This window comes from Mustela nigripes, chromosome 2, assembly GCF_022355385.1.
Source record: "Mustela nigripes isolate SB6536 chromosome 2, MUSNIG.SB6536, whole genome shotgun sequence".
In the NCBI taxonomy this organism is placed as follows: Eukaryota; Metazoa; Chordata; class Mammalia; order Carnivora; family Mustelidae; genus Mustela; species Mustela nigripes.
In genome coordinates this window covers 123,567,269-123,583,264 of record NC_081558.1, presented here as the reverse complement: position 1 = coordinate 123,583,264, position 15,996 = coordinate 123,567,269, and the positions used below count along the sequence as shown (strand labels likewise).

General features: G+C 46.2%; 1 protein-coding gene across 2 annotated transcripts in view; it reads left to right on the top strand.

The window, feature by feature from the left end:
* The window catches only part of FNDC3B (fibronectin type III domain containing 3B), a 338,247-nt gene that overhangs the window by 262,341 nt on the left and 59,910 nt on the right, over positions 1-15,996 (top strand). For both annotated transcript variants that reach the window (XM_059391541.1, XM_059391542.1), the window contains exon 12: positions 15,050-15,174. In XM_059391541.1, coding sequence (XP_059247524.1) covers positions 15,050-15,174 — 125 coding nt within the window. The remainder of the gene's footprint in view (positions 1-15,049; positions 15,175-15,996) is intronic.

The window sequence follows — 15,996 nt, the reverse complement described above, 5'->3', positions numbered from 1 at the left end:
TCGTTTCTAAAAAGGAACTGTACTTTTTGTTCCGTAGATTTTAATTCTATTCACTCATTTACCCTCGCTCTATTCTGTCTTGCTGTGAGTGAGCAAATAGACGAAGGGTTTCGAGAATAGGAAATGTAGATGTTGGGAGAAATGCAAGTTAACTAGTCTTTGGGACTTAAATTTAGGGAGATTTTAAAAGATTCAGAATTCAGGCTTGGGCAAAAAGTGACTTGTTGAGTGTGGAAAAAATACTTTCACCAAATGTAAAATGAAATTGATCAAAACTCTCATAATGGAATTTTGATGTGAGAAAGGGGGCCTTCCATTACTTTGGGCATTAGTGTGTTATCCCATCTGGGTTGCATATGAAAGCTGGAGTCCAAGTTACCAAAGAAACGATCTTTTGTTCGGAGATCCTTGTGAATAGTTCCTGCGTACAGATGGGTGAAATCCCAGACTTACTTGACCAGGATATTTTACAGATTAGGTGGATTTCATTTTAAGGTGGTTGGATTGGAAAGTGAAACCACCCTGACGGCCCTTGTGGAAAGAGACTTCTTATAGGCAGTCCCGAAAGCTGGAAAGGAAGCTGACTGACCTGCAGGCACATGGCGACATCTTGCCATCTCCTCTGCATCCAAAAGGACAAGTGAGAGTTCGACAGAAAATGTCAAATGTGTGTTGGTGTGTTGCACTGGCCTGATGTTTTTTCTCATATCTTGAGATTTTATATCAGTATAGAATTTACCACTAAAGAGGAGGCACTCTTCATTTCAGATCTTCCCCGAGCTCTGTGTACAGTATGTGTGTATATGTGTGTGTGCGTGTCTCCCATGGGGTGTTTTTTTTTTGTTGTTTTGGTTTTTTGGGTTTTGTTTTTGTTTTTTTTTTTTAATTTTTGCTCCTTTGGACCATGGCCTCATAAGTTAAGTAAGGTCAGAGACGTTGAGTGTTTGAATGGGAAACCTCCAAGGAAAACCCAGGTGCTACAGGAAATGGTGATGGTGACTCAGTTGTTGGCCACTTTCCCTTTGAATTTGGAATGGAAGTGTCCTGGCAGCGTGAGTAGCGGAAATAAGCTACAGCCGCAGATGAAATGAAGAAGCTTTGTCTGATGACCGTGTATAATCAATAGCACCCACTACAGACTAGTGGCCACACAATGTTAAACTGTTTATTTTTGGCCTTCTCCTGTCTTTTCCCTGTTTGCTGTCTTTCCACTCTTCCCTTGCTCCCATCTTAATTCTTCAGCCTTCCCTTTCCTCTTCATTTTCTCTCCACCTTCTCATTCCTGCTGGTGTTTGCCCTGTTGAGCTTTATGGAAGACTCCAGGTTAGTGGACTCTGACCTACTATATAGGCCTTTTGCCAGTAGGAATCCTTTTGTATTCTGTCGCTTAATATTCACCTTGTAGCAAAACTTCTGGACCCCAGACTCTGTGAAGCGCTTCCTGGACTTTTAAGTAGTATGAGCTCCCTGGAAGGAGAGTATGATCGAAGGAACACCAAGATTGGGAGGTGCGGATTCTGTTCCAGGCTTTACATGCTCAGCTTGACCCTTCCCGTCCTCAGTTTACCCATTAGCGTGTGTATATTTACATCACTGAGGCTCTCTCCAGACTCCTTATTTAGGATTGTCCCTTGTGATAAGAGTATGTTTTAGGGCCCTTTGCCTGTTCATTTTTTTAATATTTCAACATTTGTGGAGCAAACCCTCAATGCCTCAACACTATATAGTGTCCTCGGAGGGATCTGTGACGGGAAGGTAGTCACATTAGCTGAAAAAAGCTAATGAAATGCTGTCCTCTAAAACTTAAAAACAGATGTAAATAAAACGGACTAAACACATGCTTCTCAAACTTATTTCCATCCAGTAGCTCCTTTGCTTGATACTGTGCCTCTCCTTTTCAGTCCCTCTAAAGAAAGGCTGCAAAATGATATCGTTGGGTTTCCTGGCAGTGAGAATAGGAGCAGTAGTGACCAATCCATTTCTGTCACTTCATCAGTAAGACTCCTAACAGGACTGTCTAACAGTTGGTGTTTCTAAATTGGGGGCCAGGTTAGGGATCAGTAGTCCTGAGGCCGTTCACATGTGTTGGTTTGTGCATCCCACGTTCCCATGCTGCTCAAGCCGTGACTTCCTGAAGGGAGAAGATCAAAGGCTCAGAGAACAGCATCCGCCCTCCAAGAAGGTTGAGGGCGTGAGGCTCTGGCTATCCCTTTGGAACCTTCTCCTGGAAGTCTCTGGAGTCAGGTACACCTGGTAACAGGGACTCTTTCCAGAATGTGCCCTAGTGGAGCATGGTGGGGCAGCAGAATGGGAGTGGGTGTTTGCTAGAGTTATTCCCCTCACCACCCCAAAGCTCCTCCAGAGCCCAAGCCCTCTTCTCCCAGGTCATCTGTCCAGACCAGCCATATACCCATAAGCCTCTCTGTTGTACAGGTGGCTGGAAGGACAGAAGAATGGTAGGTTGCAAGAGGAGCAGATCCCTACCTGAGAAGAAGAAAGGTGTTATTCCGAGTCTTGAAGAAGGTTGTGCTCAGGATTAGCACTCCACCCTGTTTCTGATCTGACAGCTGGTCTGAGAGATGGCCCCATCCATCTGGGTGTCCCCATATTTTTTTTAATGTACTACAGCACTGGTTAGAATACTTGGGATACTTTGTTGTTGTTGTGCAGTTTTTTAATCACCATTCCAATAAAAACTATGGGTGGGAAATTTTGAAAGAGCAGCAAGTCCTACTGTCAAGTTTCTTAGAGAAAGACCTTCACTAATGGAAGAGCCGCGGCAGAGAGATCAGTGAGTACCAGGCCTGTTTCTGCTGGGACCTGGAATGGTGTCTGGAGTTGACTATGGGAAAAGCTAATAGTTAATCAATAGCTAACTGCTGCTCTTCTCTAAGGGCAGGTGTGGCCCTGATGGGAAAGAGAAATCACAAACCGATTACCAATACCGATTGCCGCTCAGAGGGAAGCTGATTCTCTCTCTTCTGAATTTGTTGTCATCCCTGTTGCCTTGTTGTTCCACAGAATTCGCTTGGAAATTACTAGTATTTCTGCAAGAGGGTTAGCTATCTACTTTTCTCTGTTGATAATTGTAACTAGACAGTCCCTTAAGTTTTAAGACTGTGGGAATGACTCTGACGGGGAGATAATAATGCACCAGTAAAAATGGAACACACAGGTGTCACTAGCTTTTCAGCTGTGGCCATCAGTGAAACAGGTCAGTTCTCATAATGTGGAACGGTGTGCACGTGGCTGGTCATGTCCCCCTATTGTGGTAACTGAGGTGATTGGTGGCATTCTCAGTCATGGGGCTTGAGAGAGTTGACCTTGCTTTTTTGTGGGCCTTCAGCCACTGTGTTCACCTCCAGAAGCTTCCCATCAGAAAGGCAGAAGGCCGTTTTCAAGGTAGTTTTCTGTTGGGCCACTTGATGAGACTTCGTTGTGTTTCTACACCTTTGATCACAGTGTGTTCGCTACCCCCACATTTACTCCCATGTTTATAAGTCACAGTCATTCTGAAGGCTGGCAGAAAGCAGGCCCAGAGTCTCCTGAGGGTTTCTTCTTAGGCTAAATTAGGGTATTATACCCAGCGCTGACTTTAAAGGGACCACGACAGACTTAGCCTTTCATGAATTTTAAATTTTCATTTAATCCAGAATTAAACTGTTAACTTTTTAACAGCAAAATAAGGCTTAGATGCTAGGTTTCTCAAGGTGGATGTTCTTTCCCACAATGGAGAGACTTGGGATAGGAGTTCAGGAAGGAGGAGGCAGTGCTTGAAGCTCATGACCCCATTCAGGGGCTACCCCTGAGCTAATACTTTTGACCTGCCCATACCCCTTTCTTGGTCATGAACCTGAGGTAAATTGGCTGACCTCCTGTTGCTTCATCTGCTTGATGATGCTCACTGAGTTACCTAGTAGAGTGGGAGCTTTTTTCTAGAAGCAGCTAAGAGGGATGGATTGAGGACACTGATATCTCTAGGGTAGGGAGGGCTCTTCCCGAAAAGAATTAGGAACCTTGCATTGACTGGTGCTTCCAGGCCTGCCCAGTCTGTTTTAAGGGATGGTGATCTGGCCTTTTTTGGGGGGGAGAACGTGAGTAAAAAGAGGAAACTTCACAGTCAAGTAGGAACTTTCTATTTCCATTTTAGAAAACTTAAATTCTGTGAAGGCAGTATTTATGGAAACCCGTTAAGAGTTTTACTCTTAGATAAGGTTTTCATTTGTGCCACACTGAAGTCTGACTGGCGCTAACGTAGTGGGTGCTTCAGAGCAAATGCATGTCTCCCACAGCCTTGATGGGATTGTGTGACGTGGATTCATACTGATGAAGGTGTAGGTCACATGCTGTTCACCTCAGGAGACCTGGATTAATAGTCTCTGCTTTGTAACAAGTCAAGCAAGTAACCTTGCCCCAGGGCCTCTGCTTCTCCACTTGGAATCCGTGTTAGTCACCGCCCCCAGGTGGATTAGGATTCCGTGGGTGAGCCTGGGGACTGGCAGATGCAGTGTCCTCTGAGTATTTCATATCACCTAAGCACGTATCAGGGTCTAGGGTCGGGAAAGTCAGCCAGCAGAAGGATTGGATGACAGTCTTCTGAGGAACTTCAACAGAGGAGCTCTAAGGCCAGCGCCTCCGGCTTGAACTAAACAAACACAATGTCTGTGCTATATATAGATGTTAATTTGCCATTAGCTTGGCTTCCGGGCATGACATGTAGGGAGCATACGAAAGAACCAGAAAAATAGCTTTGTGGGAATGTGACTAGTACAGTTCCCAAGAATCTTTCTCACTTGTGACTCAGCTAGCCCAAATAGGAATTTCACATCTGTCTGTGCCCGTAACTAATGAGCCAACACAGCTGTAAAACACAGGCGACTGAGAACGAAATAAATGGCACAGAAGTCAAGGGAAGTATCATTGGAAGTAGAAAAAGCAGAAAAGGCCAGTCGCAGGTAGAGCCCCTCCAGCCCCGGGGGCCCCGTGAACCAGCCAGAGTGCACCAGTGGTCCTGTTGCCGAAACCTCGTGGAGCTGACAGCAGGCTTCTTGTCGCTTCTTCGACTCCTAGTTTAGGAGGAGCCAGCTTATCTCATTTAGGGAGCGAGCTGGCCCCTGATGCTTGGTAACCAGTTTATGGAACAGATTACTTTTTAGCTTGTGGGTTGCGTAGTTAATACTGATAATCTTGCAGGACACTTCTTGGCACAAGGGGGTTTGCCCATGGCTTCTCTGGTGGGACGTCAGAGGTTCAGGGAAGGGACTGGTGCTTCAGCAAGCAGAGTGACTTGCTGGGTCCCCCGCTGTGCGGGAGGAGAGCTCCCTGAGGATGCAGCCGCCCCCAAGGTGCCACACGGCCTCATGTTGCGGGGCATTGGTCTAGCGAGAAAACCGGGTTTGCATCCATCTCCAAGGCCTGGAGCAAGTGGAGGTGCCATTTGCCGGGCCCATGTGCCCTTTCAGTCATTCTCAGGGTGCACCCTCACGGAGGTGGAAGGGTGGGGTGTCCAGGTCGCTTGGCACACTGTCCATCACAAGCCATCTTCCACATGAGTGTCGTAAGCCAAATTGGGGACCTGACAGTGTAGTGATGTCTTGCCACACCACAGACCTTCACTGCCATGTGCAGGGGTGGTGACAGAAAGCCAGGGGACCAGCTTCCTCCACTCCAGCTTCTGTTGGGAGGGAAGTAGGCCAGGAGGGATGTAAGAACTTAGAGGTTCAGGTACCAAGGCAGAGAGCTAAGTTCCAAGAAGCACTCTCTTGTAGGAACCTCAGCCCCAGACACCTGAACCCTGGAAGCAGGGTCATTTGTCACATGTATACAGGCTGGGTTAGTGTGTGTTTGGGCCGCAGGCTTTGTGAGCAGCTTCTGGTTGCTCCAGAATTACAGATACCTGTCTTGGACCATGGCATCTAATTTACCAACTCGTGTTTTTCGTGCTTATTGGATGCCAGCTGCACCAAAAGGCCCCTTTGGCTTTGACTAGGTGGACGGGCTGAATATTCCATGCCTTGGCTGACACGTAAATACTCAGGGCAGCCTGTTCTATAGTTGCTCCCTTGCCTCTGTCCTTTCCCTGCGCTGGGCCAGTCTCCACATTCTGGACTGGACAGCAGATGACCCTCCATATTTGGGGGGATATATAGGAACATGACGTTGGTTGGTTTTAAATCCAAGGACCTGATGACTATCCTTGACTATTTCAGGGAGCTGAGCTTCTCCCACTAGTAGGAAAAACTGGCGTGCCAAAGGATAAAATGCATGCAGTGTTTATTCAGTAACATGGAACACAAACTATCCCACCCCCTTGCCTTACCTTTGAAAGTTCCTCTGTGCCAGAACGCTCCAAATGAAAGAGCCATCACTGGGGGGAGAGTGAAGTTTGGCACAAGGAACCTTTGAATCCACCCAGATGGGGTGCGTCCCCACATCCCAGTTAGGAACCCCTTCTTATGTATGGTTGTGCTGAACACATACATGCTCTCTTATTTCTCAAGCCAACATTTATCTTTGATGTTGCCTAGGGTCGGCCCGTGCTGGAACAACTTCTAAATATAGACGTCCTCGCAGACTAAATCTTTGAGACTGGCGATAGTTCAGTTGGCGAGTGCAACTTTATTTTTTATTTGATTTATCATTGCCATTTTTGACAGGCTGAACTCTGCTGTTACAGAGAGAGGGCCGTGGCCCAGAGTCGCACGGCTGCTGTCTCGAGCCAGCAGCCCCAGGGCCACGAGCACAGGGCCACCGATAACCAAATTCATGTGGCTTAGTTACCAGGCAGTTACCAAACTAAGAGTAGCCCTGGAAGGCAAGTGGGCGGGGCTGTGAAAGACCCAGACAGAGAAGGAGGTTAGTAGCAAGAGGCCATAGATCAGGAAACATCAGGGAGAGTTCTCATGACCAGAGAGAGGTGGTTCACCGCAGATGCTAACGCCCTTGTGGGGGCCATTCTGATTTCCTTGTGCCAGGAATGAAGCTGTCGGAAGGAGGAACAGGAAGGATCATTTCCAATTTATTAATTAGAAGGCAGATGAAAATATCAGCCAACTTCGTCTGTTAGTGCCAGCGTTGGGCATACCAGCTTCCAGGGTAGTGAGTGCCAGGCTGATTGGAAATGTTAGCCAAAGCAGCCACATTCCCCACAGTCTACAGTGTTATTCTGGGCGGAAAAATACTGTAGCCTGAATTAATTGGATTATGCGTGAGTTCCATGTACAGAATGGGCCATGGATGTGTGAAGTTCCTTAGTAGGAAACCAACCCATTTAAAGGATTCATCTTCCCAAGTACTGAGGACAGACTGGTGAAGACACATAATAAAGAGGGAAAACAAACTTGAAAAAGGAGCACTGGGTGTGGTGCATAAACAATGAATTTTGGAACACTGAAAAGAAATAAAATAAAATGGAAAAAGAAGTTCCATTTTTAGGCTTTTAGTTATGTCATTTTACCAATGAACACAGTACTCTTTTTTTTTTTTTTTTTAAAGATTTTATTTATTTATTTGACAGAGAGAGATTGCAAGTAGGCAGAGAGAGCCGGGGGCGACAGGGGGGCAGTGGGAGGAAGCAGGCTCCCTGATGAGCAGAGAGCCCAATGCGGGTCTGGATCCCAGGACCCTGGGATCATGACCTGATCTAAAGGCAGAGGCTTTAACCCACTGAGCCACCCAGCTGCCCCGAATACAGTACTTTCAAACATGTTTTTAACTTGGGGCCCTTGGGGGGCTCAGTCAAGCACCTGCCTTTGGCTCAGGTCATGTCCGCAGGGTCCTGGGGTTGAGCCCTGCATGGGGCTCCCTGCTCAGTGGGGAGCCTGCTTCTCTCTCTTCCCCCTGCTCGTGCTCCCTCTTCCCCTTTCATTCTTTCTCTCAAGTAAATAAATAAAATCTTTTTTAAAAAACATGTTTTTAACTTTAAAAATTAAGTGAATTTTATGAAATGAATCAAACACGTTTTATATACTTAGCAGATTTTAAATAAGCAGACCCACCTGTAAATTGATTTCTCCACTGGAGCTTTATTCCTTTATGTGTTCATAAACAGACACCACGGAGAGTCGGAAACTCCGGTACATGTGGAGGGGCCTTTGCAAGATTATTTAATTTACTCACTTGTGGCCTTAGGTTACATCACACCTGAACCATCCCCAGAAAACTGTTGCATGTCTGTGTTTAAAAATCTTCCCACAGGGTGCCTGGGTGGCTCAGTGGGTTAAGCAACTGCCTTTGGCTCAGGTTATGATCCCAGAGTCCCAGGATGGAGTCCCACATCAGGCTCCCAGATCCACAGGGAGTCTGCTTCTCCTTCTGACCTTCTTCCCTCTCACACTCTCTCTCAAATGGATAAATACAATCTTAAAAGCAAAGCAAACAAACAAACAAAAGCCAAAAAACTTCCCACAGTTCTCTGCAGTTTTGGGGATAGCATTACTAAATATCTTCAGTCTAAACTGTACCTCCGTAAAATGAAGTAACTGCATTGCCCTGCCTAACAGTTTTGGTTGGTTTTATCATCTAGGAATCTGGCTACATTTTTAGCTTCTACAAAAATTCTTAAAATCTCTTCGGAGGCTTTACTTTGTTGGCTTTGAGGAAAAATGGCATGTACGAAGCTCGTGTAGAAGATAGAACCCTTTATTCAGTCAAAAGTTAAACATTTGGGTTCTAGCATGCTCGCTTCTACTCCCTTACCTCCTACCTATTTATAGCATGAGAAGAATTTAGAAAAGTTTACTGAAAAATGCCATACTATTAAACCTGTAGGGACATCAAGATAGATGAGTATGATATTGTACAACAGATTTCCTCAAAGCTTAATGGCTTAAAATAGTCCCTTGTACTCGTGGATTCTCGGTTAGGAGTTGGGACCAGAGTACTGGGAGAATGTCTGGTATGTGTTCCAGAATTTTCTGGAGCCTCTGGTGGGCAGAGGGGCTCTTTTGCTGGGGGCTGGAATCTTCTGGTAGAGCCTTCACTCACAAGTCTAGCAGTCACTGCTGGCATCGGTGGAACCTTAGCCCCTTCACAACATGGCAGCCCTAGGAGAGCCAGAGTGGGGAAAGTCAGTGTTCTGGGGAAAAGGCAGAAGCTTCGTCATCTCTTCATACCTAGCCTTGCAAGTCACACAGCTTCATTTCCACTCCATTCTGTCCATTACAAGCACATCACAAGCCCATTCCAGTTCAAGGGAAAGGACTTCAGACTTGCTTAGTCATGAGAAACCGTTAAAAATCTTTTTTCTTTATCTTTGTATGGCACATGCAATGTTACTGTGCCTTGAGATTGTTACATCCAAGGTCATGGACTTTGAAAGGCAATATGACTCTTGTTCATACTGTTGCTTCTCTTCCAAGTGTTCTGGGAAGAGGGAGAAGGAAGACCTGTGCAGCCAGAGATGCAGCAATGGGTGGGGTGGGGCTCATCCTTGAACCCAGCCCAGTTGTGCTAGCCAGGATGGCATCGTTTGGGGGTGCCCAAACACTGCTCTTCTCAGTTAGCAGATGGAAGAGGTCACTGCCTATTCCCTTGATGATAAGGAGAGGGAACCCAGGAGACAACAGTATTTCTGCCACAGGGGTCATACTTGTAAAGCAGATCAGTGTCCTCTTCCCTTGGGTAACTCACAGGCAGTCAGCAAAATGTTTACTTTCAGAGGGGTGGGGAAAAGACAGTGAGGGAATATGTTATAATTTGATTTAACAGCTATAAAATTTCAAAGTTTTTGAACTATAGATTAGAAAGAAATGGAAAAATATTGGAGTACATAGTAACAGGGCAGAAGATAAAATAGGAAAGTAGAGACTATGTTCCTTAAAATATTTAAAGCTTTTTACATTTATAATTTATCTCCAGGTTTGTTTTTTTTTTAAGATTTTATTTATTTATTTGACAGAGAGAGATCACAAGTAGACAGAGAGACAGGCAAAGAGGGAGAGAAGAGGAAGCAGGCTCCCTGCTGAGCAGAGAGCCCGATGCGGGGCTCAATCCCAGGACCCCGAGATCATGACCTGAGCTGAAGGCAGAGGCTTAACCCACTGAGCCACCCAGGCGCCCCCTCCAGGTTTTATTTTAAAGACTGAAATGTTTGATAAGGCATTTCCTTCCCCCCACACCTCCCCATGGTTGGGGGTAGAGGGCCATCCTTGTCACGGAGGTTATTAACACATTTTGAGAAAACCCTTCCAAGGGTGAGTCAGTCTCTGCTGGTGAGCCACGTGAGAGTCCACGTTTTACCTGCTGCACTGTGTTTCCTTCTCTTACCCCTGCCCTTCCACGGTCTGGTAGAACGTTCTGCTGGAGGTTATTGAGTACTGACATTCTTCACAAGTTAGCAGGAACCTTGTAGGACTTAGAACATCTGGACTCTGATTATTCTTAGAACTTGTAAACAACTGTGTGACTTTTCTGAAGAGTAAGCGTTAGAAGGATTTTAAATCTTCTGAGGCTGCCACTCTCCCCAGAGATGGTACCTGTCTTGGGTATGTGAGTCTAAACTGAAACGAGGCATTTGCTCAGCCAGAGGGAGGCGGAAATAGGGATGGTCGGCGGACATCGGCCACAGGAATGCTGAGTGATGAGAGTTGCCGTGGCACAGGGGAGTGGGTTGCCTGAGACCTGTTCGGCTCGAGGGAATGGAGAGGAAGCCAACCCCCTGGGGTCTGGAATGGTCTAGAATGTAGATCATACACAATGTGCTCTCATTTCATGGTAATAAAGAGGAGGTAAGGCAGAACTGAGCAGCGGGGTCCTGGGCAAGGGCCAACGTATATGCGTCGGCTCGCTGGCTGTCCTGGAGAGCAGTGGTGACCAGGAGTGGGAGATAAGCAGCCTGCGCCTTGGCCGGGAAACCTCTCCATGGAACTCAAGGCCATGGTGCCGAACTGGTGCTCTCACTGGGGCTGCGTCTGGGATGGTGATAGGTTAACGAGAGCTGTAGAGTGAGTTGAGTGAGAAGAAGAGCGCTCAGTTGAAGAGGGAGGGAACCCAGGGCTGTAATGCCGCACCCCGTGAGAAATGGAGTGCCTTGAAGTTCATCAGCACACCATGAGTTCGCATGCCCAAGATTTCGTCTCATTTAGGAAAGAGTAATCTTGTCCTTGAACTCAGCTGTGCTGTAGAAACCAGCATTTGGGCATGCCCAGGATTCTGAAATGGAAACCAGTCAGGGAACCCCAAAATCTGCCCCTTTCAGATTTGTGGACACTGGCGGTAGAAGGTTTGGCGAGAACACGACTGGTGGTTGTATCGCTTTGTGTCAGATGCAGCCCAGGGCCTGGATCTGTTCCAGAATGATGGAGGGTATGGACTTGAAGCTTTCTTTCTGCTCTTTTTCCTAAGTGGGGTGAAGTTTGGTTTCCTTCCTCAGGAGAACAGGAGCCTCATTGCGCATCTTAGGGAGGTTCTGCTCCTGCCTGCTCACACACTGCCCACCTGATCTGCCCATGTACAGAGACACAGGTGTTTCTAGGCATCCACTCTCCAGCTCTTCCCTTAGAGACCCGCCAGCAGCTTGGCTTTTAGAGCAGTCCTTTTCCTCTCCTCTGTGTGACGCACCACACGTGGCCTCATGGTAGTCACTGACCAGGACACGGCCATGGCCACTGGTGTCCCTGCTGCCTGTGTTTGGCCAGATTATTGGCAGCAGACCTAAAACACATCCAGAGGTACTCATTTCTCTTAGGACCATGTTTTTGTGGGAAACTTCACACAAGGCTGACCTTAAATGATGAAAAAATAAGTTTCCAAGTAAAGCTAGTATCTCTCTAATCCTGTGTAGTTTAGATTAGGTTTTATTAGGAAGGGGGTACCTGCCAGAGAGCATAATCTCTGAGTCATTTGGAGCCATGCTACCTATAACATGAAAGTTACAATTTACCATCTGTAAAACTTCACTGACAGTAATGCTTAGACATATTTAATTTCTGATAAACAGTGATAAGCACTCACATGACAACCCCCAGCAGTTCAGCTGAATCCTTCAGTCTTCTAAAGCATTATCTTTTTTTTTTTTTTCCTTAACCCTACTGATTTCTGTCAACAAGAAGAACTGGCTAATAATCTTATTTGCAAATGCTCTTTACAGCCCGGCACCCTTCTTGGTATACAGACCAACCCTCCACATTAGCCTTTGAACATGTCCTTGCCCCAGAGCTCTGTGAGCACCTGGCATGGTCTGCCCAGCAGATCAGGGTGATGCTGTCCCTGTGCTGTTCCCCATTCTCATTTGCTAACCCCTCAGCTGTAGTTCACTTTTGCACTGCAAGGACTTTTGTGAATATCCTTTTCTTTCTTCCCTGACATCCCTTTTATATGAAACGCCATGTCATTCATGAGTATTTCCTTACTTCCCTACTTCCTTCACTCTGTGAACTATGTGTACTCTTTTTTTTTTTTTTAAATCTTTTTTTTAAAGATTTTATTTATTTATTTGACAGGCAGAGATTACAAGTAGGCTGAGAGGCAGGCAGAGAGAGAGAAGGAGGAAGCAGGCTCCCTGCCGAGCAGAGAGCCCAATGCGGGGCTCGATCCCAGGACCCTGGGATCATGACCTGAGCCGAAGGCAGAGGCTTTAACCCACTGAGCCACCCAGGCGCCCCGAACTATGTGTACTCTTAACCCTTCAGACTCCAGATGCTGTTTCTAAAACTCGGTTCTAAGGTTCCGGCAGCTCTGGATCTTTCTGCATGTTAAGGACCGTACAAAGAGTATTACATCTTGAAAGGTATGAATTTTCCAAGATGGAAAGTTCAGCATGCTTCATCTAAACAAATTGGAGTTTATTTAGTAGTTGTTCCTGATACTGAGGTGGGTGGGGGGGTGAGGCAGGAGGAAATTTGGCAACATAGGAGAAACGTCTTCAAGGTCACAGAATGCCTCTTTCCCAGTTCTTCAGCAAATCACAGTGCTGTGGCCCTTTAAAAGAGAAGTCTAGTCCCCATCATCGATCTTCCCCCATTTTTTCTCATTTCAGCCTCAGACAGTCCAGTTTTTACCCTATTAAAGCAAATCAACCTAGTAAGGAACAGACTGGCTTTTATTTACTGGCTATAGTTCTAAGCACCAGAAATGGGCAAAGGAGACCAAACAAAGAAATAGGAAAAACGAGGCATTGAAGGGGAGCCAGCGTCGGGTTGGAAGGGATGAGGCTTCCGTGGCGGCGGGATGTGCCTTTCTTGCGCTGTTTACTCTAAGCTCCGAAATAGAAGAGGGAAGAAGGTAGATCACGCTACAGCTTGAAATGGAGACAAAACATACCAGGGTGTGCACAGAGTATAATCAGACCCTGGATGTAATTATGCAAATATATGTATAAACGGTGTTGCTATGAATAAATCGTCTGCTGCAACCTTACCACTCAAGGTTAAAGTAAGCTGATACGCCAGCCACTCAGTGACTTTGCCCAAGTAGCCGCTGAAAAATGTTACGCTTTGCAGTTTGCATCTGAGTGGACTTTGAAACCTTGATAATAAGAACTTTGAATCTCAAAGAGTAATAGGACTTCCACTCCCTTCCTGGAAAGGGCACCACCTTGCTTGGTGAGGGGAGGGGAAGGAGGGGCATTAGTCTGAGGATGAATGTACCAGTGGTTGTAATCTGTTCACCCTAGTGGCACTTCAAGCTAGTTGTGTGTTTATTTTATTTTTAATTAAACTTCACCTGGAATGTGTTTCAGCGGTAAGCGTTCTGGAGGCCTGCTTAAAGGAAGGAAATGCTTAAATTTGCTTAGGAGAAAAATGTGCTTTCATCTTTCTTTATAAAATAAATTGAGAACTTCAAACATATTTCTGAAAGCCCTGGGCCCAACCGTCTGATTAGAATGCTAAGGTTCATTCAGTGTTGGCATGTGGCTTTCTTTGCGTGAACATCGATAAAAATGCTGTGGATGATGGGCATGAAATACTTGTTCTGCCGTCCTACTGATAGGAGGAGTCCATGCCTGAGCGTGGCACAGGGCAGGTGACTTTTTTTTTCTCACTCATGGGTCTGTGAAGACAACCTACCAGAGTGGTTTCTTTTTACTTCAAAGAATTTGAAGCATCGTGGACTGCTAAAAAGGCATTAAAAATGTATTTCCAGCATGATAAGAATGGTACAGAGTGGCAATCATACATATAGGTGAATTCAGCCAAGGTTGCTCATCAGACATCAAGGTGCTTATCAGACATGCAACTCCATAAGCTGTGACTGAGCTCCCTGACTGTCCACGGCACTGTTAGGAGGGTAGGAGGGAAGCGGATATGGGCGAGATGAGTCAAAGGCATGTGACCCATACTTAGGGATCAGTGCACAAATAGCTCACCACTGCAGGAATGCACATGTTCAGGGACTAGCGAGAGGGGGGCAGAGTGGTAAAGGAGAGAGAGAAGCCTGGGGAGGGCTTTCTTCTCTGGCACGCTAAGCTCATTAGACTGATCCTCAGGTGCTCGGCAATTACTGCCTTTCCAGAACTAGCGATCCCTGAAATAAGGCTGCAGACTTACCCTTGGTTGGTCAGACTGGGCAGTTTGACCAAGGCAAGTGAGGAGGATCTTAGAAATGGTGCATTGCTTTATACCTGATAGGACTTTTGTTGTTGTTGTTGTTAACCAAAACCAGTTCAAAAATACCACAAACACGAGGCATGACATGTCTCAGTTACAGGTTTTTCTTTCTTTCTTTCTTTCTTTTTTTTCTGATTCATTTTTTTTATTTAGAGAGAAAGAGAGAATGAGAGAAAGAGTGGGAGGAGGGCAGAGGGAGAAGCAGACTCCCTGTTGTTGGCTGGGGAGCCCGAGTGGATCTCCAGACCCTGGGATCACGACCTGAGCTGAAGGCAGATGCTTAACCGACTGAGCCACCCATGCGTCCCCAGATGTTTCTGTAGTGCCTTTTATTGTTCAGGATGACATTGCATTGTCAAACACTCCCTTAGAAGCCTTCCTTCTCTTGGTTTTGTTCATCCAGACCCAGGAAATGAAACAACTAATTCAGAAGGCCTTCCTCAGTTTCTTATTACTGATTTTTTTTTTAAACTTGTGTGCATTGTTTCATTGTTGCCTTTTAGGGAAAGAGAAACAGTGGTTTCAGACAGTGCTTCTTTGGGAGTCAGAAGCACTGCAAGTTGACAAAGCTTTGTCCAGCGATGGGGTACACGTTCAGGCTGGCTGCTCGGAATGACATCGGCACCAGGTATGATGTGTCTTTGCCCTCCTGCCGCTGAACACTCACGTGGTCATTCTGTGTCTTCCTCTCATGTGGCTGGAACGTGTGAAGACATCCACTGCCCCACGCTGATCCAATTTGAGATTTTCCTGGAAGGAACCCTAATCAGAGGGTGAAAGGCGTGTCCCAAGGTGATGAATGCCCCGGGTGGCCTCCATGTCAGCTCTCAGGCTGTGAGGCCGAGGCCCCATGACGTGTCCCTGGGAGCCCAGATGAAGGTAGCAGTTCAGATTCTGAGAGAAATCCCTCTTGAGGCTTTATTTTTTTTCAGAACACATGCCTTTTCCTTTCATCACTAGTCATGTGGTTGCCTTTTTCAGTTATATTTGAGGTTACCTAATAGAAAGGGGTGCCAGGCCGGCCATTGTTGTCAAGCCCTGGGCAGACCCTCACAGCCTAGAGAAAACTCCGCCTGGCCCAGGCACCACAGCTTGCCTCCAAGCTGTAGAAGAAAGGCCATAATAGGTGTCCGAGGGAGCGTCTGGGGATTAAAGATGCTTTGAAAGGACCATATTTCAATTGTACTTCCTGGGTAACTCTTAATTAAGGGAAAAATCCTTTTTCTTTCATCACTGTTTATTGAAAAATCTTAAAGGTTCAGTGCATCATTGGTCCTCAAGCTTTTCTCCAGCCTCGAGAACATCACAAGGTTTCACAGCCCCCTCTCCCCACCCGTGATAGCCGGTTCAAGTCTGCCGTTTGAAAAAGTCATAATGATAAAGGCTTCAAGGGTTTATCAGTGAATTGGAAGCACCCACAAACCTCTGAAAACTAGCACCATATATATTT